We start from the raw sequence: 25,981 nt of genomic DNA, 5'->3' as shown, positions 1-25,981 counted from the left end.
GGGAAAGGAAACGGGAAGGAGGAAGGAGAAAAGAGGCAGCGCTGGGGTCCGCTCCCTATCGGCCAGCAGCTGGCCGATCGGTCGGCAGCTGGCCGACTGGGGCGCCCGTGACCCAGCCCGCGCCGACAGCTCCCGGGGCGACGTGGCCCGGCCAACAGTCGGCCCACGCGTGGCCGATTGCCCACCTGTCGGCCTGCAGTTGACCGAGAAGGCCCTGTCAGCCTGCAGCTGGCTGACTAGGCTCAGTCGGCCAGCTGCTGGCCGATTGGATAATATTTTCAAAAAATATTATATCAGCGTAATATTTTTGTAAATTAATAAAAAAATGTATTATTTAAAAAAAATTAGCCATTACTTACTTCCATCGGATGAGATAACTGGTTAACCAACCAGGTGAGGCGAGTAGCATCGGTAACTTGGCGTCAGAGCTCGTCTCCACCGAGAGAGCATGTGATAAATCAGCCGATCATTCACGAAAGAGCAGCGGTAGACTACTGCTAAGGAGCAGCATGTTGGACCGAAAACAGTCGTGAGCCGAGCCGACGAGGGAGTCGCTCGCATCGGGCGGTCACCACGCACGGGGGTCACGCGCGGTTGCGTCCAGGACGGGGGCAAGCGGCCAGAGCTGGGGCGCACAGGCGTAAACCTCCCTTGCCCCCGCCATCCCATGTGCTCCTCTGCCGCCTCATTCAAGCGCGCCCCGTATCGCACAGCTAAGCAAAAGCATCCCGCTGCCACTTGCCGTCATTCATTCCCATCGGTCGACAGACAGCTTCCCCCCGTCTACGTGCAGCCACTTCAGTTTCACGATCGACCAACAGCCGTGGCCAGCCGCGCAGTGAACCAATCGCCCTCGCCCATGGCCGGAAAAAGAGGTAATAGCACCCCAGGTATCTTAACTTGCATTCAATGTGATGATCTAGTCCCAAAGTTGCAAAACTAGACCAACTAATACCCCAACTTGCATCCAATGTGATGATTTAGTCCCAGGCCAATCAGAGCTTGCCATTTGGCTGCCAAGTGGCTGGGCCGGTCAGCGCTGACAGTTTTGCACAAACCCCCTGCCGTTTCCTTTAATCAACCCGTACTCACCTCCACCTGAATTTGCCGTGGCATTGATCAATCAAAACTGTCTTTGCTGTGGTGGGCGGAGCAAATCATTCTTGCTTGCATGCATGCATGCATGCACGCATACCTCGATCGATCGTGGTCGTTGAGTGGAGATGTACGAGAGAGTACAGTGTTTCCGAATTCTCGGATGAGTGGATTCAAAGCTGAAATCATATTACCACTTGTTTCGATAGAAAAAATAGAAACAGAAAGGAAGCCATACCACAATGCACATTGCGCGGGCCTGCGTACTGGTGACCACTACAGTACCGCTGTCCGCTGACCACTGACGGCTCGAGTGCGCGCGCCAACACAAGCTAGCTAGCTAGCTATAGCTGGAGTACTCCGATATGATGACCGCGTAATTTCGATCGCCGATGAAATGCACGTACGTGCACGCCATGCATTGATGCTGAGGTCTGGGAAGAAGACTCGAGCTAGATCTCGAGCGTACGCAACCAACTTCCGTGTAAACAACTTCATTACCGAATCGTTCGATCAAAAAATTACTCCCTCCGTTTTTATTAACTCCACGTATTAGCTTTGACTGAAGTCAAACTTTATCAAATTTGACCAAGTTGAAAGTAACATATTTATGTGATGTGAAAATATATCTAATGATTAATCCAATGATATATATTTTTATGTTCAATGATATATATATATTTGAAGGTATATGTGTTAAACTGTTTCCACAAACTTGTTGAAAGTATATAAAGTTTGAATTTAGACAAACCTAATATGCGGAGTAAATAAAAATGGCGGGCGTAGGAAGAAAACACGGGAATATGATGCATGTCACGCAGCGTAATTTTCCTATTGCATCTTAAAAAAATACATTGGAGTTAATAGAGAAAAAATATACTCCCCTGAAAACTTTTATAAGACATTTTAAGTCACTATTTTGAAGCATAGGAATGCCGTTCTCAGTTATATAATTTTTTGTCAGGTGTAGCTCATATTTTATTAGATAAATTTATGATTATTATTTTTGACTCAAATGCGATGGTGGTGGTGGGGGGAGGGGGGGGCTTCTAAACCAGAAGAGAAGAAGTAATAAACAAATCTAAGATTTTGGACCGTCATAAGTTCACTTAGGCTAGGTGAGTATTTTCTATAACTACTAATCGTGTATGTGCGTGAACTGAGCCTATATCAGACGGTTAGGTTCTTTGTAATGAAACTGATACATCAGTGTTCAAGTCCTAGACTTGGCACCGATAGCCGCATTTTGCTGGATTTATTTCAGGCCTCTAGGCAATGTGCGTTCAGTGGGAAGCGGCGTTTCCGTCGACTACGAAGACGTCTGTGGCGACTTCATTAATCTCTATATATTGTATCGGCTCAGTATCTCGGAGGTACCCATGGTACCAGGGTGTGTGCAGTGGCGAATCTAAAAGAAAACAGAGGATGGACTTAAAGTTTACGCAAGCATTTGTCGTTCAAACATGTGTTGGGTTGGCTGGCAAGTGGTTGGACTGGTCATAGACTAGTAGTAAAACAAAATTTGAGTGTCTGTGAACATCTACATTTGTACGGTGTTAAAAAAGTAAGTCTATACAACGTACGTCAATATTAGACAATATATTAAGTGTATTGTACATTACAAGATATAAATTGCATGTAATATTGGATAGGATATAATTACTTGGTTAAATTGATGTTGATATTAGACATGATATTAATTAGTAGAGGGTGGTAAACATGTTTATAATGCTAAATGTGTGTTTAATGCTAATGACGAAGCGTTGTACACGTTGGATAGATGCAGTTGAATGGGTGAGATTTGTTGAGTTTCTATGACTTGTTCTTTTTATATTGACATGGATATAGAAGTACCGTCCCGAGGCATATGACGTTTTTTGTTGTTGCTACAATCAAAATATTTGGGTGTTGGTCGGAGCTATATTTTAGCTTTTCTTTTTCTAGCACGTTTGTTGCTCATGTCATTAACAAGATAAGCATATATCCTGGTTGAGTTAAGCGGTCGGCGCTGTCCATTGCATTGGTACGTGGCTCTGGCTATGTGTGCACACCCAAATCCTCACCGGCAACGTGCGTGACAAGCCTGCTTCGTTCGGGCCTTTTCGCGAGATCCAAAGGAACAAGAGTCGATCATCGGAGCAGATTTTGGATGTACGTACGCCGATGCAAATTTGTCCTCTAAACATCCCGGCTAGCTTACTTGCACCACACCGCACTCTACTACGTGAACATGTACAACCGGAGTGAGAGTGGACCACAGCTGTGTGCTCATACATGCAAATTAACAACTCACCGCTTAATTTCGACGAACCTAGTTTAGCCAAACAACAAAACCCGTCACATGACTAGGCGGCTCCTTCCTACGTGGCGTGCATGGGGCCAACGCAGGACATCTGCGTGAGTGACTAGTCACACGTGTGTATAGTATACACACTCACTCTTCCTATGCACACATAGCCAGACCGCATAATTCAGGTGGGGGGTAACTGCGGGTTGAATCAGGGAAACGGCAGGGGGGCTTGTGCAAAACTGCCAGCGCTGACCGGCCCAGCCACTTGGCAGCCAAATGGCGAGCTCTGATTGGCCTTGAACTAAATCATCACATTGGATGCAAGTTGGGGTATGAGTTGGTCTAGTTTTGCAACTTTGGGACTAGATCATCACATTGGGTGCAAGTTAGGGTACCTAGGGTGCTATTACCTCCCGGAAAAAGTCCATTTTAAACCTTGAACTTGTAAAGGTTAGGTGGAATGAACCCCCAAGTCAAAATCCCGATCGATTGCATCCTAAACTATGCAATCCCAGTCTAAATCGAACCCTGACATCATTTAAATTGGGATTCGTCTGGTGGGCCGGGCCGCTAAATTAATTTTTCGTTCAATAACAACATTTCCAAAAGGTGCACACCCGGGGGAGCTCGTAACTTTCGCTGAGCCGTTTTTTTTTCTTTTTTGAAATAATTTTTGCTGGGCCGGTTCCTGGTACTCGTGCGAAAAAACACTTCAAAAAAAGTTCGGAGCGACGGCCGTGCACACCCCTGGGACCTCGTAACTTTCGCTGAGTCGGTTCCTGGTACTCGCGCCAAAAAAAGCAAAAAAAAAAACACCTAAAAGAAAGTTCAGAGGGAGGATTGAACTCGTGCCATGGGAACATCGAACTAGTATGAATAACCACCTGAGCTACTGTGCGATAATGATCAATACCAAGGAGAACTTTATAAGTACATTTGTAGTCGCGTAATTTGTTACACATGTAAACGTTTACTGTAGCGACTTATTTTTTATTTTTTAAAACATTTTTGAAAAAGCTCATGAATTACAGAAAAGTTCATTTGTTTTGAAAAAATAATCGATTTTGAAAAACAAACCACCAGGACATATTGTTTTCAAATCCCATAAATATTTTTTTGAATGCTCAAATTATTTTAAAGTATATAAAAACCAGCCCATTTGGAGCTACTGAATAGCAGGCGCGAAAAAAATCTGAAAAGTTCTGCGGGAGTATCTCAAACTCGCGACCTCAGTTTTATTAGCTGCTGCAACTTGCCAACCGAACTAGTGAGTTCAACAGATAGATTCACGACGCGAAACATTATGTATCGAACTGCTTTTGAACATTTGCAAATATTTTGCATTGAAGATTTTGTAATATCCATTGAATAATATACAATGAACATTTTAAATTATACACAATGAACATTTTATAATGCATGATGAACTTTTTTAATATAAATAGGAAAGTGATATGAAGGAAATAGAAAAAAGAAAACATAAAAAAGGAAAAAAGAAAATAATATAAATATAAATAAAAAAAGAAAAACGAAAAGAAAGCAGAACCAGTAAAGAAAAACAAATAACAAATAACGAACGAAAAATGGAAGCAACAAGGCGCAGCACGCGCTGCCGTGAACTAGGCCGGCCCATCCACGGGCGCTGCGAGCGTTTCCTCCCCAATCCCGGTCCACGTCAGCAATCGCCGTTTGAAAAATTATCCGAAGGTTCGATTTAGACCGGGATTGCAGAGTTCAAGGTGCAATCGACCGGGATTTTGACTTGAGGGTTCATTTCGCCGGACCTCTACAAGTTCAAGGTTTAAAATGAACTTTTTCCCCATGGCCCGCCCAAGGGGGCGCTGGGCGCGGCAGCGGCAACAACTGTTCGCGGTGATCACGCCCACGATGGATGGACCGGTTCGTACGAGCAGCAGCTCACTCAACTCCGTGGGCGCGCGACCAGGCGTAGGTTGGTGCCGCGGTGGTGGACTGGCTCTGACTGGTAGGTGCGCGCGCGCCCGGGCGCAGAGCTCGCCACAGGCACTGGAGCGCAGCTCGCCGGGGTCCCCATGCCATGGCCAAGGCGATGGCTGGCCGTCCATATGCATCTCATGATCCCCATTAAGTCCACGGCAGGGAGGAGGTTGCGAATTACCCCACACGACTTAATAAGGGGCGAGATCCATCATCCTTGCCCATGCCACTCTTATCTTAGGATCCTGTTTAAGCACTGTTGACACGAAAACAAGACGGTCAGCGTCTTCAAAGAAGGGGAGATGATGCACTATATATACCCATGTTTTGTCGCCCCCATCTTCTTCATGATTGATCGATATTATTCGAGAATTTGGGATTTCATTCTCTTATCAGGGAGAGGGGGCGTCCTCCTGCATCATTACGGTACAGTAAGCCAGGGGCAGGGCCTTGACCTCGAGCATCCTGGTTTGACTGCATCATTTCATTAGGACCATGAGTGAACTGCATGGCTAGCAAGAACTCGGAAGCCATTGCGGTTGATCTGTTGCTACTTCTACTTCTACATCCACTTTGTGTGTGTGTGTGCAGGTGAAAAGGTCTGTAGAAAACTACTGTGAACCGACACTGACGCGGCGTACCTATTTACCTGTAAATTCGTACGTACCACATGACAAAGAGTGCCTTGATCAGGTTGGTAGGTGTCATGTGATGATGATGGACAAGACGTGACCATTCCAAACCTTCCGTGTCCTCCGGCTCCGGGGAGCTTTAAAGAGCAGGGAGGAGAGTAGGATGCATGTCTCTTTCTTCAAATCTGCAGACAGATTAACAGACCCAGTTTCAGAAACAAACAGCTGCAGCAGGGAAACGGGGGCAAGGAAAACACACCCCAAAGCATGCAGCTTGACATAGCCGCAGCACACAACACTATGGCAGTAGTACTTTCTGGTTATTATTTCCCGATTCTCAGGTCATATGTTCCCAGGGAAAGAAAGAGAGAGCGGCTTAGCGCAGGTGGCACGTCTGTATACAGTAGGACGCATTATGTCTCAGTCCTAACAGCAACTCACAGGTTCCATGCTAGCAGGCGAATGGAAAGAGAGCAACCTGCAGCTGCGGGATAGCTGTGATACTTTAGGTTTCACTCTTTTCCTGTGTGTCAATTATTTTGCTGCAGAATACAGAGGGAGTTGCTGGTGCTCAAGAACGTAGGTGGATTGTGGATGTCTAATTGCTTTTTTTTTACCCTACTTCAAGTGAGCACCTCAAAAATGGACATGGGGGTTTCAATACCTTAGCACTGTACCAAGCCTTGGTATGTCGATCCTGGTTATCTTACGGGGTGTGGTGTCCTAACCAAATGAAGAATGCGGCATTTAACACCCTTGTCTCTCTCTTGCTATAGCCATCAGTACTACATCAGTACCAATATAAATCCATGTACTACCACTCTAGATTGGACACCACTACTGGTCAGTTCAAATCTGTTCTGCCTTTAGCTTACTGTAAAATGCATCATACTGTCACAAGCAATAGCTTCAACTAATTCCGGGCAGAGGAAGTATTTTGGAAGAAGAAACACTTGGAAATAGATTATATTGTGCTTCCTAACTCTTGGTTTTTCAGGGATGGTAGTACTAACTAGTTTGCACTGATGAACTGGACTACAAGAAGTCAATACCTTATCACCATGAATAATCTTCATCGGAACCATGGTCTCGGAGTTGAAGCCACCAGGAGGGAGATACATCAGCATGGTACGTCGACATGGCAGCAGACACTTCCCCGCTAAAAAAGAAGAAGATAGCAAGCAGCACGCCCTTTCTGCAGCCGGTATAAAAAACAGCACAGTGCATTTTCTACAGCTGGCCTTTTTCTATGGAATAACTGGCATTCATGCACGCCATCATCTGCTACAGAACAGGACTGTTTCCATTTTTTTTAAAAAGGCATCATCCATACTCCTAACCTTAGTTTGCCAAAAAGAAAGAAAATGCTGCGCTGGCGCAACCAATTGGGCGGGTGCCATGTACAGAGAAACATAAGAAAACTGGAAAGATGGAGACGACAGTCATTCTTGTAAATGAAGGGGTGGTGGTGTGGGTGTGGGTACCTCCGGCGCAGCCCTGCATTGGTTGGTTGGTTGATGAAGCCCATAAATCACAGTTGTACCGGGGCAGTGCTCCCTCTGCATTCAATGGCACTTACTGCGGCTGGTGAGCTCTCTTCAATGCGCACACGATACTCTATTGGCCTCCGGTCCTCCCCTCCGGCGCCGCCTACATAAACGGGTCAAGTCCGGTGGGCGACCTCGAGCTCCAGAGCGAGCTGGAAGGAAGCGGAAAGCTAGAGCCACCGTCGACCGGCACCAATCCACGGTTTAGCCTGGCAGGTGCTTCTCAGGTTCCATGGCTTCCAGCAGCAAGGGAGCGGCGGCATCCTTGCTCTGCATCAAGCTCGTGGTCTGCCTCTGCTTCCTCGGATCATCCCAAGGTGCGGGCCTCACCTCTGCTTCCATGCTGTCCGTGTTTCTTGAGCATTTCTGCTTCCGTCCAAACACCCCTGCTCCACTCTTCCCGGTGAAGAACTTGCAATGCTCCCTGGGAGATTGATTGCTCGCTTAGCAAGCAATGCTGCACCTGCGTTTCTCAGCTTGGGTTTGCCTTCTTACTAGTCGCTTGCTCATTCAGATTCAGTAGATGGACTTCTCTCCTAGGACACTTTGGTTCCGGTCATTGTCTCATCGGATTGTGTTTTTTCCTTTTTGTAATAGATAGAGGACCATGCACTATTCACATCTTTATATATTTTGCTAGAAAAAAAATAGAGTACACGAAGAAAGGGACAGAGTATATTATATGCTATAAAAAGGCGTACCTGTTTATCTGGAGTAGCATAATACCAGGAGACCAGGCCCTGATGAAATAGTTAACGAGTACATTAGCCCAAGTGCTCAACCACTAGATTGGGACATTCTTTTGCCAAAAAGAACAAGCTAGAACTTGCGAACTTCAGAGCCCAACAACAAAGCCAGCAATAACAAACAGTATGGAACATTTGTACCTGCAGGTAGGGGCACGGCCAAGCCGCCATTCACGCTGAGGAATCTCCCTCCCCTCGAGAAGGCGAGCAGCTTCCCCGCGATGCGCCACGACAGGTACGACTACATTATCGTCGGCGGGGGCACCGCCGGCTGCCCCCTGGCGGCAACATTGTCGCTCAAGTACAAGGTGCTCGTGCTGGAGAGGGGTGGATCCCCTTACGGCAACCGCAACATCTCCTACATGGAGAACTTCCACATTGGCCTGAGCAACACGGCGCCGGACTCTTCGTCGCAGGCCTTCGTCTCCACTGACGGCGTCATCAACGCCCGGGCAAGGGTGCTGGGCGGTGGTACCTGCATCAATGCTGGCTTCTACAGCCGGGCTAGCTCAAGGTGCCAATGCATTGTTATGGTTGTGCATCATCATTCTTCTCTCTGTTTATGCATGACAAACGTGAATGCAGTGTTACCAAAATCAAGTTAGCTTAGGTAAAATGTCATGTCATGATTCAGTCTATGCAGCAGCACAAGACGTGTCCCTTTCGGGCCAGTAAATGTCAGATCTAGGGTAAATGCAGGGCAGTGAACAGTGATAGCGCCAGGAGGAAATAAATGCAAAGGTCTGCTTGAGTGCTGCCACCCTAGCAATGTAGTACTATGCTGCTATAGCCAGCTCTCTGCATTTGCAGATTGCAGAAATGGACAGCAAGCAACTGTTCTTACTATGCACAAAATAAACCGTAGTCTAACCAGCTCAAATTTCTCCCCAAAGTACTAAGATTACCCTGCCAAAAAAATTTATGCTCTGCATTACCATGACCCGACACTGCTCTCGATTGAACCATGACCTTATTGTTATGTGGACCAGCCCATCAAACATGGAGTCTTGTCCCTTAATTAGAGTCTTAAAAGTTGATTAAGCAAGTTTGTTAGGAAAGAGTACAGTCAGTTTAGATATTGTATTCATCATCAAACGTGGACTCTTATTTAATTAGACTCCTAGTTGATTAAGCAAGTTTGTTAGGAAATAGTACAATCAGCTCAGATATCGTATTAGAGTTTGAATAGACTTGCCGGCTTGTCGGTCAAGTCCTGTCTGCTATAGAAAGGGGGCCGACCCCTCTCAATAAAGCAGAGAAGAATATTGTCATTCACTTTTATCCGCTTTAGTAATTTGGGTATGTCTGTAGTACATTCTTCCACTTATATTTTGGTTATTATTTCAGTGTAGTTGCAAAACAGGCAGTGTTTTTAACAATGAGTACCTGCGTACACATTGGCACTCGTGGGCAACTTGATATAACATAGAAAAACAAGAAGGTACTGCATTAATTTGCATTAAGTGCCTCGGCTTTGGTAGTGCAAAGAAATAACTGGCCCTGACAGTAACACATGCTCTGTTACTCTCACAGAATTAAATTTCATGTTGGAATCATACAGCTATATAGTACTACCTCCGTTCCTAAATATAGTACTTTCTCATGTTTCCTGTTGGAATCATACAGCTATATAGTTCAATTTGAACAGCAGAAATGTCTTATATTGAGGAACAGAGAGTGTATTATTGAAGGAGGCAACAAAACAAAATCACATGGGCATATCAACAATTCTTTGATGCCCATGGTAACTATGATAGCTAAGCAAAGCCCAAGAGATAACCGTAACTGCAGTACAGTTCAGCGCAACTTAAAGTTTGAACCAAGAATAAGTTTCTGACATATATCGCATTAGCAAAACCAAACCCATGAAGATGAATTAGCAAACATACATTTGTAATTGATAAGCATGCCATAGTGTCTTTAAGAAAAACAGAAATATCATCTCAGTATTATTGCTGAAGGCAATTTACTCATTCCATCAAACCTGATACTTACATACCTTGTGTTTATTGGAACAACAGCTTCGTGCAGGATGTTGGCTGGGAAGAAGACCTGGTGAATGAGTCCTACCCTTGGGTAGAGGATAAGGTTGTCCAGTGGCCTAAGATCGCGCCTTGGCAGGCCGCACTGCGGGATGGGCTTGTTGAAGCAGGTGTATCCCCTTTCAATGGGTACACCTATGACCATGTTTCTGGGACCAAGGTTGGTGGCACCATCTTCGACGCAAATGGCCACCGCCACACAGCAGCCGACTTGCTTGCAGCTGGAGACCCTAACAACATGAGGGTCCTGCTTCACGCTAGTGTGCACAAGATAGTGTTCAGCTCGCAACAAGGTATAGCCAAGCTCCTAAAAGCTTTGTTCTCTTCCAAAACAGTCTAGAATTTCTACAACAGAAAGTGTAGATACTACACAGCGATAGACCATCATGTACCCTTTTTCAATAACATGAACTCCGATGTAGGACGACTGAGACCAAGGGCTATCGGTGTACAGTTCGCCGATGAAGATGGGAGACTCCACCAGGCACTCCTCAACAACAACAAGGATAGTGAGATCATCGTCTCTTCGGGTGCAATTGGCAGTCCTCAGCTGCTGCTGCTCAGTGGGATTGGGCCAAAGAATGATCTTAAGAATCATAACATTCCTGTTGTTCTCCACAACAAGTATGTGGGGAAAGGGATGGCTGACAACCCCATGAACTCCATCTTCATACCTACGAAAAGCCCCCCGCGTCAGTCACTGATTGAGACTGTCGGAATAACTGAAGCTGGTGTGTTCATCGAGGCCAGCAGTGGTTTTGGCCAGTCTGAAGAAAGCATCCACTGCCACCACGGAATCATGTCTGCTGAGGTTTGGCACCAATCTTACTACTTACTTGCATAGTTCCAAATTATGTAATATCACCACAAGATTCAGATTGCACTGTATTAAGCTTTATTTTAGATAATCTAGAATTAAGATGGGTAGGTGGGTATGCAACATAAGTTATTGAAGCCTTAAATTATAATTATATCATTCACTATGAGTCAAAATGAAACTTATGTCTTGAAATGCAAGTATAACTATGTCATCATTGCATGCATAATTAATCATGTGAAGTTATTCCTTTATTTTATTTTTTGCCGTTGCTGATCCAGTGCACCATACTACATTCCTATCAATACAGATTGGACAGCTGTCCACAGTTCCTCCGAAGCAAAGAAGCCTGGAACTAGCCAGGGAGTATGCACATAACAAACTTAGTCTACCCAAAGAGGTGTTCCAGGGTGGTTTTATCCTTGAGAAGATCGATGGTCCACTGTCTACAGGCCATCTTGTCCTTGCAGACACTGATGTCAAGAACAACCCGGCAGTTACTTTCAACTATTTCAGCCATCCACAAGATCTCAGCCGTTGTGTCTATGGCATCAAGACCATTGAGAAAATATTGAAGACAAACAGTTTTGCTCATCTGACTCCTGATGACGCTGGATATGAAATGGAAAGGGTTCTCAACATGAGCGTGCGGGCTAACGTGAATCTGATACCCAAGCATACCAATACCACAGAATCCCTGGAGCAATTTTGCAAGGACACGGTAATCACCATCTGGCACTACCATGGTGGGTGTAATGTAGGGAAGGTGGTCGACCAGCAGCACCGAGTGCTTGGAGTCTCAGGGCTCCGGGTTGTTGATGGCTCAACGTTCTCTAGGTCACCAGGGACCAACCCTCAAGCCACGGTCATGATGATGGGCAGGTACTTAATGCAGAACATAACTTTCTTATTTGGCAAAGTAAATGCTCAATTTTAAACTGTAATGGCTTCTAATCATACTTTATGCTCAGGTACTTTGGAGTGAAGATCTTAAGGGAACGACTAGGACAAGCAGCTGGAGTGTAGTAGATTCCTGAACACCTGCCTTTTATGATGTGTGTGTGACCTAGAAAAGAAATCACTAATTTTTGCTGAGATCCAGTGTGAATCACCAATGTAAGACATTCTAGGAGTTTCATCTGTATCCAGTAACTATTTGTCTCGTATGATATTGCCATTAAATTGTTTATCAACTCATCTTTCTTATAAGTAGAGTTCGAGGCACAGCCCAGTTGAACTGCTTGGGTATATGTGGCCTAATCTTACATGGATGGTTTGATAAAACATCTTCCAGAACTGTTTAGATCCATTAATAATGGTGCAAATACAATATACCAAAAAGATAGAAAGTATCAACTCAGAAAATATAAAGCAAACCATTGTGCTGAAACTTTATTCCATCAGCGAGGTAAGGACTAAATTGGCTACATTTGGGGGGGGGGGGGGGGGGGGGGGGTGGATAAGTAAAGGGAAAGCTTGATGCAAGGAATTCAACGGATTACATGTTGTGATCATTTTTACTGAAATGGAACTACAGAAAATCTGTAACCATCATTCAACAGTGCCTAAGAGATAACGTAGCACGTGTGTCCAATAGTTCTAGAGCCTTACAGGTATACTGAGACCATCATAGCTAAGCTGGACGTCAAGCCCCTCTGTTTCCATCAGCCTGGCAAGATCATCGTTCACTTTCTCATGGTCCATTAAATGCATCATCCCTGAAGATACCATTCAGTCCAGTTTAAAACAATAGCAATATAATCAAAATAATGGAAGATGAGGCAAAACATGCCATTTGATCAAATAAGGCTATAAGCTTCCCATAGTTCCATGTCAAGAAGAAAAGATTGCGACAAAGTTTCCAAGACTCCATTCCTGGAATCAATAATTATGAACTGTGTTCGACATAAATATTGAGATTTAATGTGTTCAGGCGTAATTTATTACTTTCTTGGACAAGTATTTGAGAGGTGAAATCATCTCCTTGTTACTTTTCAAGATATTAAACAACAGATAGGTAACATTTCTCAACTGTAAACTAAAATCATGTTAAACTTTTCTGTTGCAAACTCTGCAGTCTGTTTAAGAGTGTGTTATGTTTTGTGGATCCAGAGAAACTCCAAAATGCACTTAAGAGCTGACACTGACATCATGTTTGGTTGGGTGTGATTAGAGCTAGGGGGTGAGGATTGAAGGGGTATGAGACTTTAAATACATTGTATGGTTAGGGGGCATGGGAATTGATGAGGGATTAAACATGACAGTTGAGAGTCCAACCCCCACCGTTTTATTAACAAGGGAAGGGGTGGGAATTGGGAGGAAATTGTTTTAGTGATGACATCTTAACCCCTTCATCATGACTTATGTCATTGTCTCTTGTCTAATCTTGCACCAATTCCCACTATACAAATAACAGAATAAACTTCTCTGTCAATTTCCCACACATAATTCCCATTAGATACCAAACAAAGGAGTTGGAATAAAACAACAGATCCCATGCCCTAATCTCAATACAACTCCTGAGCTATTTTGTAAGGAAAAAAAGTTAACTATAAATTTGTACTTCCTCCGTTCCTAAATATAAGTCTTTTTAGAGATTCCAATATGAACTACATACGGATGTATATATTAGAATCTCTAAAAAGACTTATATTTAGGAACGGAGGAAGTATAAAAAGAAGCAACAAAATGATTGGTTAGTCAGGCCATACCGGTAAACAGTGTTCTTTTTGGTTTGATTTTCCTGACTTCCTCGAGGGCCTGTATAGTTGAAGAATATATCATAACTGGATACAGTGAAATAGTAAGAAGGTAGAACTAATGTGTTAGAACTTACCCTAGGTAATCCAAAGTGTGTTGAAGAAGAACGATCAGGTCTAAGAGCATCCTGTAGTAAGTTACATAAAACCAAGATCAATCCAATTCATAGTCAACAGTGAATACTCAAGAGAGATGCACAAGTAGGTCAATACAAAAGTTAGCAGCATAAGAAATGTACATCTTTCAGATGAATCTAACTATTTCATGATTCAAAAATCAGAGATACGCAAGAAAACAAAGTTAGCAGCATACAACAGTCCAATGAAACAATTTCATGGTTTAACAATCAGAAATGCAAGAAAAGAAAAAAAAAGGAATACCAATATAAGAAGTTGACAGTCTTCCAGAAGTTTATAGGTTTCGTCAGGTATATCACTGACATCACTGCAAACATCAGAGCAATTCAGATAAGATGCCTACCAACAACACAAGTCTTACAATAAACAGACCTTCCAGTGAACTCAATCTACCTTATGTAGCATATGTCACCAAAACGGAAACCAAGGGAACGGTAACCCTGACCGTGCCATACAGGCAAAGGAATTACCTGAAATGTAGACATTACATCTTTAGCAAAATAAATTGAACAGGAGACTCTGTCATGAATCCCAAGTATACTCAACACATACGGACATATTGAATAAGTAATTTTGCATTTGAGCAGGATACATAAAAATTGAGCCCATGACAGGTTTACTTAGCTCCACAGCCACAGGTTGGTAAGTTCTCCATATTATGTTTCTACCCAAAAGTTCTCCATATTACCTCGAGCCATCAATGAAAACAGATTTACTCAAACTTACTGGAAGGCATCTTGTCTGAATTGCGCTGGTAAATTTGCCCTATTGGCTGTTACTAACAACACTATCAATCAATTAAGTGATCCCATCCCATTATATTTGACCAAAATAAAGGAATTAAATACACATTTGTATACCTGACTACATGGACTATTTCCTTACTACATCTCACTGAGTCTAAAAGGAGAATATCAATTGTAATTTGTAAGCAAACAGCTTAGAAGTATAAGTACACTCCTTGCTTTGAAGTTGTTGTTTCAGATTACCAACCTCAAGATCCTGAACAGTAAATGGTTCCTCTTTCATAATGTTGAATTGCAATGTTGAAACTGCAGCACCAGGTATAACCGTACTTGTGTCGACCAAATAGTGGTGTGTCATCTTCATCACCTGATACAAACCAGCAAAGGAGGAAAGGAAAGAAAACTGAGCCAGCTGTAAAGATATATAAAACTAAAAGTGGGAAGGCCATAATTTTTTAATAGAATGGCATAATGGATTTTCATGTATATTCCATAAAATTTTCTGAGGCTGTAATACTAGAAAAAATAACATAAAACATAACTAAGTACAAGATTTTCAAACCTCATAATCACGCGGTGCCACATAAATTGGGATGGAGGGCTGGACATTGTTCGTCCAATCACGAAGACAATCAAGACCTGCACCATTCATGCTGTTATCTTTTTGGAAAGGGAAAAGCCACAAGTACGATGGGTTTCTCGTCTTGATTAATAGAAACAAAATTGTGTTGCGGAAAGCATTTACACTAGACGGGACTTTTAAAAATCGTATAAGCATTCAATTATAAGGTGCATAGGAGTTGAGAAGGTTGGAACCACTCAGACCTCCAATTGCATCAGCATGAGAATGAGTAATAATGACAGCATCAATCTCCCTCAACCTGAAGATCAGTACAAAACGTTAACAACACTTGCGTTTCTTTAAAGCAAATACTAATAGAGGATGTGAACAGTTCAGTACCCAAAAGCAGGGAACCACTGGAGCGCAGAATGGTAGAAAAACCTGACAGAAGAACAAAGCATCAGGGTGTGATAACTATTACCATTTTTTTACTTTGTAGATGCGCATTATTTACAAAAACAGCTTCTATATCAGCTACTATGAATGGAAGAAATTTCAGGTTCTCTGCTTCAAAACAGTGATACACTCTGGGTGTTTTCTACTATTCCTACCCATAGCTCTAGCGTCAAGAACGAGAGGAGAAGCAACTGGCAGTGCAAGAAGTAGCGCATACTTGCCAGCGTCGATGAGAATGTTAGAGGTGCGAGACGGCGTGACATGGCGCAGGAGAATGGAGGTGTTGCGCCTCCGGTTCCGGTTCCCTGGCTCTGCTGCCTTGGTGCAAACCTGCGAACAGGACATAACAAACAAACAGCCAACATCACACCGAGCAGCGAGCACTGTGAGAAAGCAGAACAAAGCGAGTCAACCGGCGGTTGATAACGAGATGTAGGTGGAGGGTCATACGGGGCAAGTCTTGGAGGGGTCGGTGAGGCAGCTGACGCGCGGGACGCCCTCGCTGGTGCCCGTGCCGAGGAAGATGAGCTCCGACTTCGGCGGCTCCTCGTGCTCCGCCGCCGAGGAAGAGACAGCGCTGCCAGGGGCGCAGGAGGAGGAGGAGAAGAAGCGCGCTGGAAGGATCACCACGGGTACAGGCATTACGTCGAACAGCCGAGGCGCAACCAGTAAACTATGCAATTACGATTGTATACGTACAGGAAGCGCCGGAGCGGAGGCGCGCGAGGGAGAGGCGGGAGGAGAGCGGCGCGGCGGCCGCCGGGGCGCGGGGAGGGAGATGCGCGCCCAGAGAGCGCGCGGCGGCGAGCGAGCACGCGAACGGCGAATGCAGCATGGGCAAGCGGTGGGCACGCAGGAGAGCGGCGATCGCGCCCGCGGCGGTGGCCCCAGACATCGGGAAAGCGCGGATGCGTCTGTCTGCCTTGCGGCGGCGGCCGGCGAGTCGGTATCGACGGGGTCTCCGCGGACGCTGGCCACTTGTCGCCTGTCTGACCGCGTTGCGGGAGGGGAGCGACGCTGGCAAGTGGGCCCGATGTTCCCTGCCTGACGGTCAAGAAAGCCCCGCGCCTCTTCCGACGGCCCTGTCACTGACATGTGGGTCAATAGTCCAGTGAGCCCTGTTCACTGACATGTGGGTCAACATACCATAAGTGGGCTTTACATGGGCTTTCAGCCTGGGCCGAGGAATAATTCCGTCTCTTTCTTCTCCCACTTCTCTTCCTGTCCTATCGTCTCCTCTCCCAATTGCCAGAGTCCGAATCTCTCGTGCTCCCGGAGGCCGGAGCACGCAGGAGATCGAATTCGCCGCGCCGGCTCGCCGGAGACGACAGACCCCCACAGGCACGAACCTATCTCTCTCTCTCTCTCTGTCTCCCTCTCCCGCTCTGTTTCAAAAACTTTCTTGCCATCCTCGTACTTCACGTGCTGTCTGTGTTTGCCCGATCCCGGGATAGGCTAGATCGCTCGTCCATGGGATCAGCCGATGAATGATTAACATTTCTTGCCGTCTCTAGTGGAGTGCCAAAAGGTTCGCCGCGGTTAGCTGGGATCGCAGCAAGCTAACCATGTCGATTTGTGCAGATTTTCTGAAGTTGTAGGCGACCAGTTTATTAGAAATTTCCTGTTTGTTACCGAAGCACTTTAGATGCTTAACCTCTTGATCTCGGGGTACTTGGTGCTTTTTTTAGTTAACCCTTATGCCTTCCTGCAAAGCAAGCTTGGCACCACGTGTTGCTGTTCCAATTCATTGTATGAAGGCATTTTTGGTCGAGTGCAAATCTCTTGTTTCATTTCAGTTTCTTGTGCACTACTACTGACACTGAAAGCTGTTGCATATTTCAACAGAGTGGTGGTGCGTATAATGAACAAAGGCAGCATCCACAAAAAGGAGACGCACGGAACAAGCGACGACATAAGCGAGAACACGCCTGTGGAGAAGGTCAGGGGCCCCAATCTGTTTGAACGGACCAAGGAAGAGATCGAGGCTCTTGTGGCGGCTGTTCACGATAAGATGGAGCACCATTCCAGTCCCCGCGGGAAGGAGGGTGGTAATTTACTTAAGTTGAAGTCATTTTGCCTAATTTAACTCTGACAAGTATTGCTCCAATTACATACCTTGAATTATGCTCACAGTAGAAATTAGATGGGAAGAAAGATGGGTAGGATAAGAGAGGAACAACAATGGTCCAATAGAGTGAAAATTCACATCTTTGTGCTCCTTTGCCTATGGGGCTTGTCCAATTGAGAGTGTTTATACCACTCAAATTGTTCTTTTCTGAACCGAGTCTACCTAAGTTACAACCTTAGGACTTGCCATTTTGCAATAGAAGCAATCATATCCGCAAGTTTCAGCTTTTCAATTCTTGAGAGCTGACAGGGTTTGACTGGAAACAGTGCTTTGTGTTGAATGCTAAGACATGGGCTCACAGGAAATTTCTGTTTGCTGTTTCATTTCTGCATATTCAGTTAATTTGTTTGCAGTGATGAACTATTAAGCTGTTGTAGGTTTCTGTGGTATTTTCACTTCACCTTGTTGAGAAGAGTAGTGTTCTGTGTAACGGAGTTCTGTTTTCTGAGAGACTGGAAACATTTGAATTTTCCGTTTTGTCCAAGGTGTTATGGAGGTAGTTTGGGTGTATGTATTTGAGGTTTATAACTTAACATCACCAAGACTTTGAAACAATATAATTTTGTGGACAAAAATTCAAGCATGAAAAATGTTTCTGAGACATCACTTCTCTAAAAGCTATATACAAAGCAGGCCTTCCATGTTAATAGAAGAAAAAAGAAATATAAAGTATATACAAGAAGGGCAAAGGATAATAGTACCTCCTGAAATCAAGTTTGGAAATTCATTTCACCTTGTTGAGGAGTAGTGTTTTGTGTACCGGAGATTTCTGAGACCAAGATTTGGATGTCCAGCTTTGTCAAGTTATAATGGGAACTTCTTGAGCATACAATATTATGGTTTGTAACCTAATATTACCCAAACTTTGAAACAATAAAACTTTGTGACCAAAAATCATCAGTATAAAAGATGTTTCTGAAATATAGCTTCTCTAGAAGCAACCATTTTGATTGAAGAATAGAGTAATAAGGATATACAAGAAGGAGTAAAGGATAACAGTACCTCCTTTGGAACCTAGTATTCAATTCCTTCATTCCTGATTCTTTGTGTTACTTTCCTCATACATGGTAGATGAGGTTCTTTTGGCAGTGCTCTGTTTAGTACCCTGTCTTGATTATTATGCACCGTTCTAATTTACCTGCAGAATTGCACAAGGATTCCAAGGAACACAGCAAGGCAGACATGCATAAGAAGACCCACGAGAACGAAACTCATGGTACAAGCAATGATATAAGTGAGGACACGCCGGTCAGCAAAGTCAAAGGCCCGGGCGTGTTTGAACGTGCCAAGGAAGAGATCGAAGCTATCGTTGAGGCCATCCATCCGAAGAAAGAATCCGACAAGTGAAGATCGACCGCATCGTGTACATTGTGTCTTCAGTATTTTCAGTGGCTGTGAAAACTATGTGGGCTATGTCCAGGTGGATGCATTATTTGCATCATATCCACTTGCAATCTTTGTATTTTGCATTGCCAAACTCTATCGCTGCAAGAGCTGAATGCTCCATCGTATCGCCGCCGCTTACGTTGAGCAGAAGATGTATAAAATGTGACATGACTGTACAACTACTTTGTTGTGTTTGAATTGCCAAGAAGCTGTATGCAATTTATCACTTGACACTTTTGTCATTTGCTTGGGCACACCGTAGACCTTCTAGGTGCCATAAATGGGATGGATTTCATTGGTTGAAACACTGCTTTCAACAATGGTATGGCGGTGTCTCGGAAACTGCAGCTGAAAAAAAAAGATTTTGCAGCTTGGTCACCTTGCTTGTTTGGTCGATTTTCGGAAACAGCGCAGCGACAGGGTATATCCAACAATGAGGCCACCCCGATCCCCTTCATAAGATGACCATCCTCATCCGCCTTTGGCTTAGTGGGGAAATAATTCTAAAACCGAAATTCAGGACCACATCCCAGTGTAGGTTTAGTGTAGCACTAATTCAAATATTGATAGAAGCATATATAGTACTTCCTCCGTAATGAAATATAAGAGCGTTTAGTGATTCTATGATGGTGCTAGACTTGGACGGCGAAGGAGGCACGGATCACAGAATTCTAGCACCATTGAAGAACGAGGCACAGATCAAAGTTACCTACATAAGAAACAACTTTGTCTTGGAAGTCATCTTTGTTAGAAGAATACAACTCCATGGATGGTGTTGCGCCGGGCCTTGGTGTGACGCCTCCGATTCAATCGTACACTAATCATACACGCAAATGTGTACGATCAAGATCAGGGACTCACGAGAAGATATCACAACACAACTCTAGACACAAATAAAAAAAATACATAAGCTCGAATACAAACGAGTCAGCGGAAGCAACAATATCTGAGTACATACATGATTTAAACAAGTTTGCCTTAAAAAGGCTAGCACCAAAGCAACATCAATCGAAAAGGCAAGGCCTCCTGCCTGGGAGACTCCTAACTACTCCTGATCATCGGCGTTCGTCACGTGGTAGTAGACACCCTCGGGGTAGTAGCAGTCGTCAAAGGTGGCATCTGGCTCCTGGACTCCACCATCTGGTTGCAACAACCAGAAAAAAGAAAGAAGGGGGAAAGGGGTAGCAAAGCAACCGTGAGTACTCATCCAAAGTACTCGCAAGCAAGGATCTACACTACTTATGCATCAGTATCAATGAAATGGGTTGTATCTGTGGACTGAACTGCAGAATGCCAGAAGAGAAGGGGAAAGCCTAGCCTATCGAAGACTAGCATCTTCAAGCAGCTCCAAGCATCTTGCAGCATCAGAAGAGATAAGAGTAGCGTAAGGTAAAGTAGTAGTAGTGTTATCAACCTCGGCCAGAGATCCTTTCTCGACTCTCAACGAGAAAGCAATCCTAGAGCCAAACTATCCATTTCTCATCTCAAGTATCCAGTTCTAGTTGTATCGATCGGGATACAACTCCAAGTGTCCGTTACCGTAGGACAGGCTATCGATAGATGTTTTCTTCCTTGCAGGGGTGCACCAACTTACCCACCACGCTCGATTAACTCCGGCTGGACACACTTTCCTGGGTCATGCCAGGCCTCGGCCAAACAATACGCCGCAACCCGACCTAGGCCTAATAGAGAGGTCAGCACGCCGGACTAAACCTATGCCCCCAGGGGTCATGGGCCATCGCCCCGAGAACTCCTGCACGTTGCGAACGTGGCCGGTGAGCAGACCTAGCTACCTCCTTAGAAAGGCAGGTGCTTACCAGTCCAACCCGGCGCGCGCCGCTCAGTCACTAACGTTTATTAAGCTTCGGCTGATGCATACGACGCAGAACGCCCATACTATGCCCACGTGATGGTTAGTGCTATCAGGCCAGAGGCCCCTCGGATCAAATATCCAAATCGTAGTGGATTAGGAATGCGCGGTGCTACCTCTTGAGCACTGCGTTGGATTTCCCCGAAGAGGAGAGGATGATGCAGTAAAGTAGCGTAAGTATTTCCCTCAGTTTTTGAGAACCAAGGTATCAATCCAGTAGGAGACCATGCACAAGTCCCTCGTACCTACACAAAACGATAGCAACTCGCAACCAACGCTTAGGGGTTGTCAATCCCTTCACGGTCACTTACGAGAGTGAGATCTGATAGAGATAATCTTTTTGGTATTTTTAATAGATAGATGCAAAGTGAAAAGTAAAAGCAAAGTAAAAACAAAGCAAGTAAATAAAGTGATATAGATTGATATGATGAGAATAGACCCGGGAGCCATAGGTTTCACTAGTGGCTTCTCTCAAGAGCATAAGTATTCTACGGTGGGTGAACAAATTACTGTTGAGCAATTGACAGAAGTGAGCATAGTTATGAGTATATCTAGGCAATGATCATGTATATAGGCATCACGTCCAAAACAAGTAGATCGAAACGATTCTGCATCTACTACTATTACTCCACTCATCGACCGCTATCCGGCATGCATCTAGAGTATTAAGTAAAAACAGAGTAATGCCGTAAGCAAGATGACATGATGTAGAGGGATAAATTCATGCAATATGATAAAAAAAACATCTTGTTATCCTCGATGGCAACAATACAATATGTGCCTTGCAACTCTTTCTGTCACTGAGTAAGGACACCGCAAGATTGAACCCAAAGCTAAGCACTTCTCCCATTGCAAGAACTACCAATCTAGTTGGCCAAACCAAAAAGATAATTCAAAGAGACTTGCAAAGGTAACTCAATCATACATAAAAGAATTCAGAGAAGAATCAAATATTTTCCATAGATAATACTGGATCATAAACCCACAATTCATCGGTCTCAACAAACACACGGCAAAAAAGAAGATTACATCGAATAGATCTCCACGAGAGAGAGGGAGAACATTGTATTGAGATCCAAAAAGAGAGAAGAAGCCATCTAGCTACTAGCTATGGACCCGAAGGTCTGAAGTAAACTACTCACACTTCATCGGAGGGGCTATGGTGATGATGTAGAAGCCCTCCGTGGTGGATGCCCCCTCCAGCGGAGCTCCGGAACAGGCCCCAAGATGGGATCTCGTGTTTACAGAAGGTTGCGGCGGTGGAATTAGGTTTTTGGCTCCTGTTCTGATCGTTCGGGGATACGTAGGTATATATAGGAGGAAGGAGTACGTCGGTGGAGCTCTGAGGGGCCCACGAGGTAGGGGGCGCGCCCTCCACCCTCGTGACCTCCTTGGAGACTTCTTGGAGTAGGGTCCAAGTATCTTGGATCACGTTAGGTTGGAAAATCACGATCCCGAAGGTTTCATTCCGTTTGGACTCCGTTTGATATTCTGTTTCTTCGAAATACTGAAAAAGGCAAAAAACAGCATTCTGGGTTGGGCCTCCGGTTAATAGGTTAGTCCCAAAAGTAATATAAAAGTGGAAAATAAAGCCCAATATAGTCCAAAACAGTAGATAAAGTAGCATGGAGCAATCAAAAGTTATAGATACGTTGGAGACGTATCAGGCATCCCCAAGCTTAATTCCTGCTTGTCCTCGAGTAGGTAAATGATAAAAAAGAATTTTTGATGCAGAGTGATACTTTGGCATAATTTCAATGTAAATCTTCTTAATTGTGATATGAATATTCAGATCCGAAAGATTCAAGACAAAAGTTCATATTGACACAAAAATAATAATACTTCAAGCATACTAATCAAAGCAATCATGTCTTCTCAAAATAACATGGCAAAAGAAAGTTATCCCTACAAATTCATATAGTCTGGCTGTGCTCCATCTTCCCCACACAAAGTATTTAAATCATGCACAACCCCGATGACAAGCCAAGCAATTGTTTCATACTTATGACATTCTCAAAACTTTTTCAATCTTCACGCAGTACATGAGCGTGAGCCATGGATATAGCACTATAGGTGGAATAGAAGGGTGGTTGTGGAGAAGACAAAAAGAGGGAAGATAGTCTCACATCAACTAGGCGTATCAACGGGCTATGGAGATGCCCATCAATAGATATCAATGTGAGTGAGTAGGGATTGCCATGCAACGGATGCACTAGAGCTATAAGTATATGAAAGCTCTATAAAAGAAACTAAGTGGGTGTGCATCAACTTGCTTGCTCACGAAGACCTAGGGCATTTTGAGGAAGCCCATCATTGGAATATACAAGCCAAGTTCTATAATGAAAAATTCCCACTAGTATATGAAAGTGACAAAATGAGAGACTCTTTATCATGAAGATCTTGGTGCTACTTTGAAGCACAAGTGTGGTAAAAGGATAGTAGCATTGTCCCTTCTCTCTTTTTCTCTCATTTTTTTATTTGGGCCTTTATCTTCTCTTTTTTTTATGGCCTCTTTTTTTTTCTAAAGTCCGGAGTCTCATCCCGACTTATGGGGGAATCATAGTCTCCATCATCCTTTTCTCACTTGGGACAATGCTCTAATAATGATGATCATCACACTTTTATTTTTCTTACAACTCAACAATTACAACTCGATACTTAGAACAAGGTATGACTCTATATGAATGCCTCCGGCGGTGTACGAGGATATGCAATGAATCATGAGTGACATGTATGAAAGAATTATGAACGGTGGCTTTACCACAAATACAATGTCAACTACATGATCATGCTAGCAATATGACAATGATGGAGCGTGTCATAATAAACGGAACGGTGGAAAGTTGCATGGCAATATATCTCGGAATGGCTATGGAAAGGCCATGATAGGTAGGTATGGTGGCTGTTTTGAGGAAGGTATATGGTGGGTGTATGATACCGGCGAAAAGTGCGCGGTATTAGAGAGGCTAGCAAAGGTGGAAGGATGGGAAAAAGTGTGTATAATGCATGGACTCAACATTAGTCATAAAGAACTCATATACTTATTGCAAAAATCTAGAAGTTATCAAAGCAAAGTATTACGCGCATGCTCCTAGGGGGATAGATTGGTAGGAAAAGACCATCGCTTGTCCCCGACCGCCACTCATAAGGAAGACAATCAATAAATAAATCATGCTCCGAGTTCATCACATAACGGTTCACCATACGTGCATGCTATGGGAATCACAAACTTCAACACAAGCATTCTTTGAATTCACCACTACTTTAACTAGCATGACTCAAATATCACCATCTTCATATCTCAAAACAATTATCAAGCATCAAACTCATCTTAGCATTCAACACACTCAAAAGAAAGTTTCACATATCTTGAACACCAAGTATATTAACATTAAGCGAATTACCATGCTATTAAAGACTCTCAAAATAATCTAAGTGGAGCATGAGAGATCAAATAGTTTCTTTAAAACAAATCCACCACCGTGCTCTAAAAGATCTAAGTGAAGCACTAGAGCAAAAATATCACGCTCAAAAGATATAAGTGAAGCACTAGAGTATTCTAACAAATTCCAATTCATGTATGGCTCTCTCAAAATATGTGTACAACAAGGATGATTGTGGTAAACTAACAATCAAAGACACAAATAATACAAGACGCTCCAAGCAAAACACATATCATGTTGGTGAATAAAAATATAGCTCCAAGTAAATTACCGATGGAAGTGGACGAAAGAGGGGATGCCTTCCGGGGCATCCCCAAGCTTTGACTTTTTGGTGTCCTTGGATTATCTTGGGGGTGCTATGGGAATCCCCAAGCTTAGGCTCTTGCCACTCCTTGTTCCATAATCCATCAAAAGAATTCACCCAAAACTTGAAAACTTCACAACACAAAACTCAACAGAAATCTCGTGAGCTCCGTTAGAGAAAGAAAACAAAAGACTACTTCAAGGTACTGTAATGAACTCATTCTTTATTTATATTGGTGTTAAACCTACTATATTCCAACTTCCTTATGGTTCATATACTGAATTACTAGCCATAGATGCATTGAAATAAGCAAACAACACACGAAAAACAGAATCTGTCAAAAACAGAACAGTCTGTAGCAATCTGTAACTAACGCAAACTTCTGGAACTCTAAACATTCTACAAAAATAGGAAGTCCTGGAAAATTTGTTTATTGATCAGCATCAAAAAGAATCAACGCAAAAGCACGTTCCTGTGATTTATCATAACTAAATTCGTGCGCGCAAAGTTTCTGTTTTTCAGCAGAATCAAATCAACTATCATCGTAGGTTATCCTATAGGTCCTACTTGGCACAAAACACTAATTAAAACATAAAACCACATCCAAACAGAAGATAGATGGATTATTTATTCCTAAACAGAAGCAAAAACAAAAAACATAAAATAAAATTGGGTTGTCTCCCAACAAGCGCTATCGTTTAACGCCCTTAGCTAGGCATAAAAGTAAGGATAGATCTAGGTCGTGCCATAATAATAAGATAGATCTTGAAAGCTCATCTCGTATTCCCTACGTTTGGCAGCAATTTTCCTTTGAGGCAAGCAAAAATAATCAAAAGGGCTAAATTTAGCGGGACAAAAATCCCCAAGATCAATCACGGAAGGAACGGGTTCCTCCCTTGGCCCTTCATAGTGCACAACTATTTCATCACTGAAAGCATTCTTTTGGCAAAATCTTGTGAGCTTATACTCGAGAGAGTATCCTAGCTCATTATTTCTAAGGGCAAAATCATTATTAAGCTCGTTAATGCAATCAACTAAGACATTGATAGGGACCTTTTTTCTAA

General features: G+C 43.7%; 3 protein-coding genes across 3 annotated transcripts; 2 read left to right on the top strand and 1 right to left on the bottom strand.

The window, feature by feature from the left end:
- Positions 1 to 7,549: 7,549 nt before the first annotated feature.
- Positions 7,550 to 12,318, top strand: LOC123111794 (protein HOTHEAD). Its single transcript, XM_044532678.1, has 6 exons — positions 7,550 to 7,837; positions 8,414 to 8,780; positions 10,288 to 10,601; positions 10,731 to 11,119; positions 11,436 to 12,007; positions 12,097 to 12,318. Exons 1-6 carry the CDS (start codon positions 7,753 to 7,755, stop codon positions 12,149 to 12,151), a joined length of 1,782 nt encoding a protein of 593 aa, XP_044388613.1. The 5' UTR covers positions 7,550 to 7,752; the 3' UTR covers positions 12,152 to 12,318.
- A 296-nt stretch (positions 12,319 to 12,614) lies between these two features.
- Positions 12,615 to 16,819, bottom strand: LOC123111795 (putative hydrolase C777.06c). Its single transcript, XM_044532679.1, has 12 exons — positions 16,486 to 16,819; positions 16,237 to 16,400; positions 16,004 to 16,116; positions 15,730 to 15,771; positions 15,594 to 15,649; positions 15,331 to 15,407; positions 15,016 to 15,135; positions 14,416 to 14,492; positions 14,266 to 14,329; positions 13,962 to 14,012; positions 13,837 to 13,885; positions 12,615 to 12,843 (listed from the first exon to the last, which is right to left on the bottom strand). The coding sequence occupies exons 1-12, from the start codon at positions 16,679 to 16,681 to the stop codon at positions 12,725 to 12,727; spliced, it is 1,128 nt and encodes a 375-aa protein (XP_044388614.1). The 5' UTR covers positions 16,682 to 16,819; the 3' UTR covers positions 12,615 to 12,724.
- A 111-nt stretch (positions 16,820 to 16,930) lies between these two features.
- LOC123111796 (uncharacterized) lies at positions 16,931 to 19,526 on the top strand. The gene is made up of 3 exons (XM_044532680.1): positions 16,931 to 17,127; positions 17,632 to 17,834; positions 19,059 to 19,526. Exons 1-3 carry the CDS (start codon positions 16,949 to 16,951, stop codon positions 19,259 to 19,261), a joined length of 585 nt encoding a protein of 194 aa, XP_044388615.1. The 5' UTR covers positions 16,931 to 16,948; the 3' UTR covers positions 19,262 to 19,526.
- The last annotated feature ends 6,455 nt before the right edge of the window (positions 19,527 to 25,981 follow it).

Source organism: Triticum aestivum, chromosome 5B (genome assembly GCF_018294505.1).
Source record: "Triticum aestivum cultivar Chinese Spring chromosome 5B, IWGSC CS RefSeq v2.1, whole genome shotgun sequence".
NCBI classification, from domain to species: Eukaryota; Viridiplantae; Streptophyta; class Magnoliopsida; order Poales; family Poaceae; genus Triticum; species Triticum aestivum.
This window is presented reverse-complemented; position numbering and strand designations above follow the sequence as displayed.

What these genes read in the sequence shown, in the direction of transcription:
- LOC123111794 (XM_044532678.1), top strand. Translation starts at nt 7,753, where the DNA reads ATGGCTTCCAGCAGCAAGGGAGCGGCGGCATCCTTGCTCTGCATCAAG. An exon ending in TACAGCCGGGCTAGCTCAAG is followed by an intron (nt 8,781 to 10,287) that starts GTGCCAATGCAT and finishes TTGGAACAACAG; the next exon opens with CTTCGTGCAGGATGTTGGCT. An exon ending in AGTGTTCAGCTCGCAACAAG is followed by an intron (nt 10,602 to 10,730) that starts GTATAGCCAAGC and finishes ACTCCGATGTAG; the next exon opens with GACGACTGAGACCAAGGGCT.
- LOC123111795 (XM_044532679.1), bottom strand. Translation starts at nt 16,681, where the DNA reads ATGTCTGGGGCCACCGCCGCGGGCGCGATCGCCGCTCTCCTGCGTGCC. An exon ending in ACCCCTCCAAGACTTGCCCC is followed by an intron (nt 16,117 to 16,236) that starts GTATGACCCTCC and finishes TCCTGTTCGCAG; the next exon opens with GTTTGCACCAAGGCAGCAGA. An exon ending in TTACTGTTCAGGATCTTGAG is followed by an intron (nt 14,493 to 15,015) that starts GTTGGTAATCTG and finishes TCTACATTTCAG; the next exon opens with GTAATTCCTTTGCCTGTATG.
- LOC123111796 (XM_044532680.1), top strand. Translation starts at nt 16,949, where the DNA reads ATGGGCTTTCAGCCTGGGCCGAGGAATAATTCCGTCTCTTTCTTCTCC. An exon ending in GAGACGACAGACCCCCACAG is followed by an intron (nt 17,128 to 17,631) that starts GCACGAACCTAT and finishes ATATTTCAACAG; the next exon opens with AGTGGTGGTGCGTATAATGA. An exon ending in TCCCCGCGGGAAGGAGGGTG is followed by an intron (nt 17,835 to 19,058) that starts GTAATTTACTTA and finishes ATTTACCTGCAG; the next exon opens with AATTGCACAAGGATTCCAAG.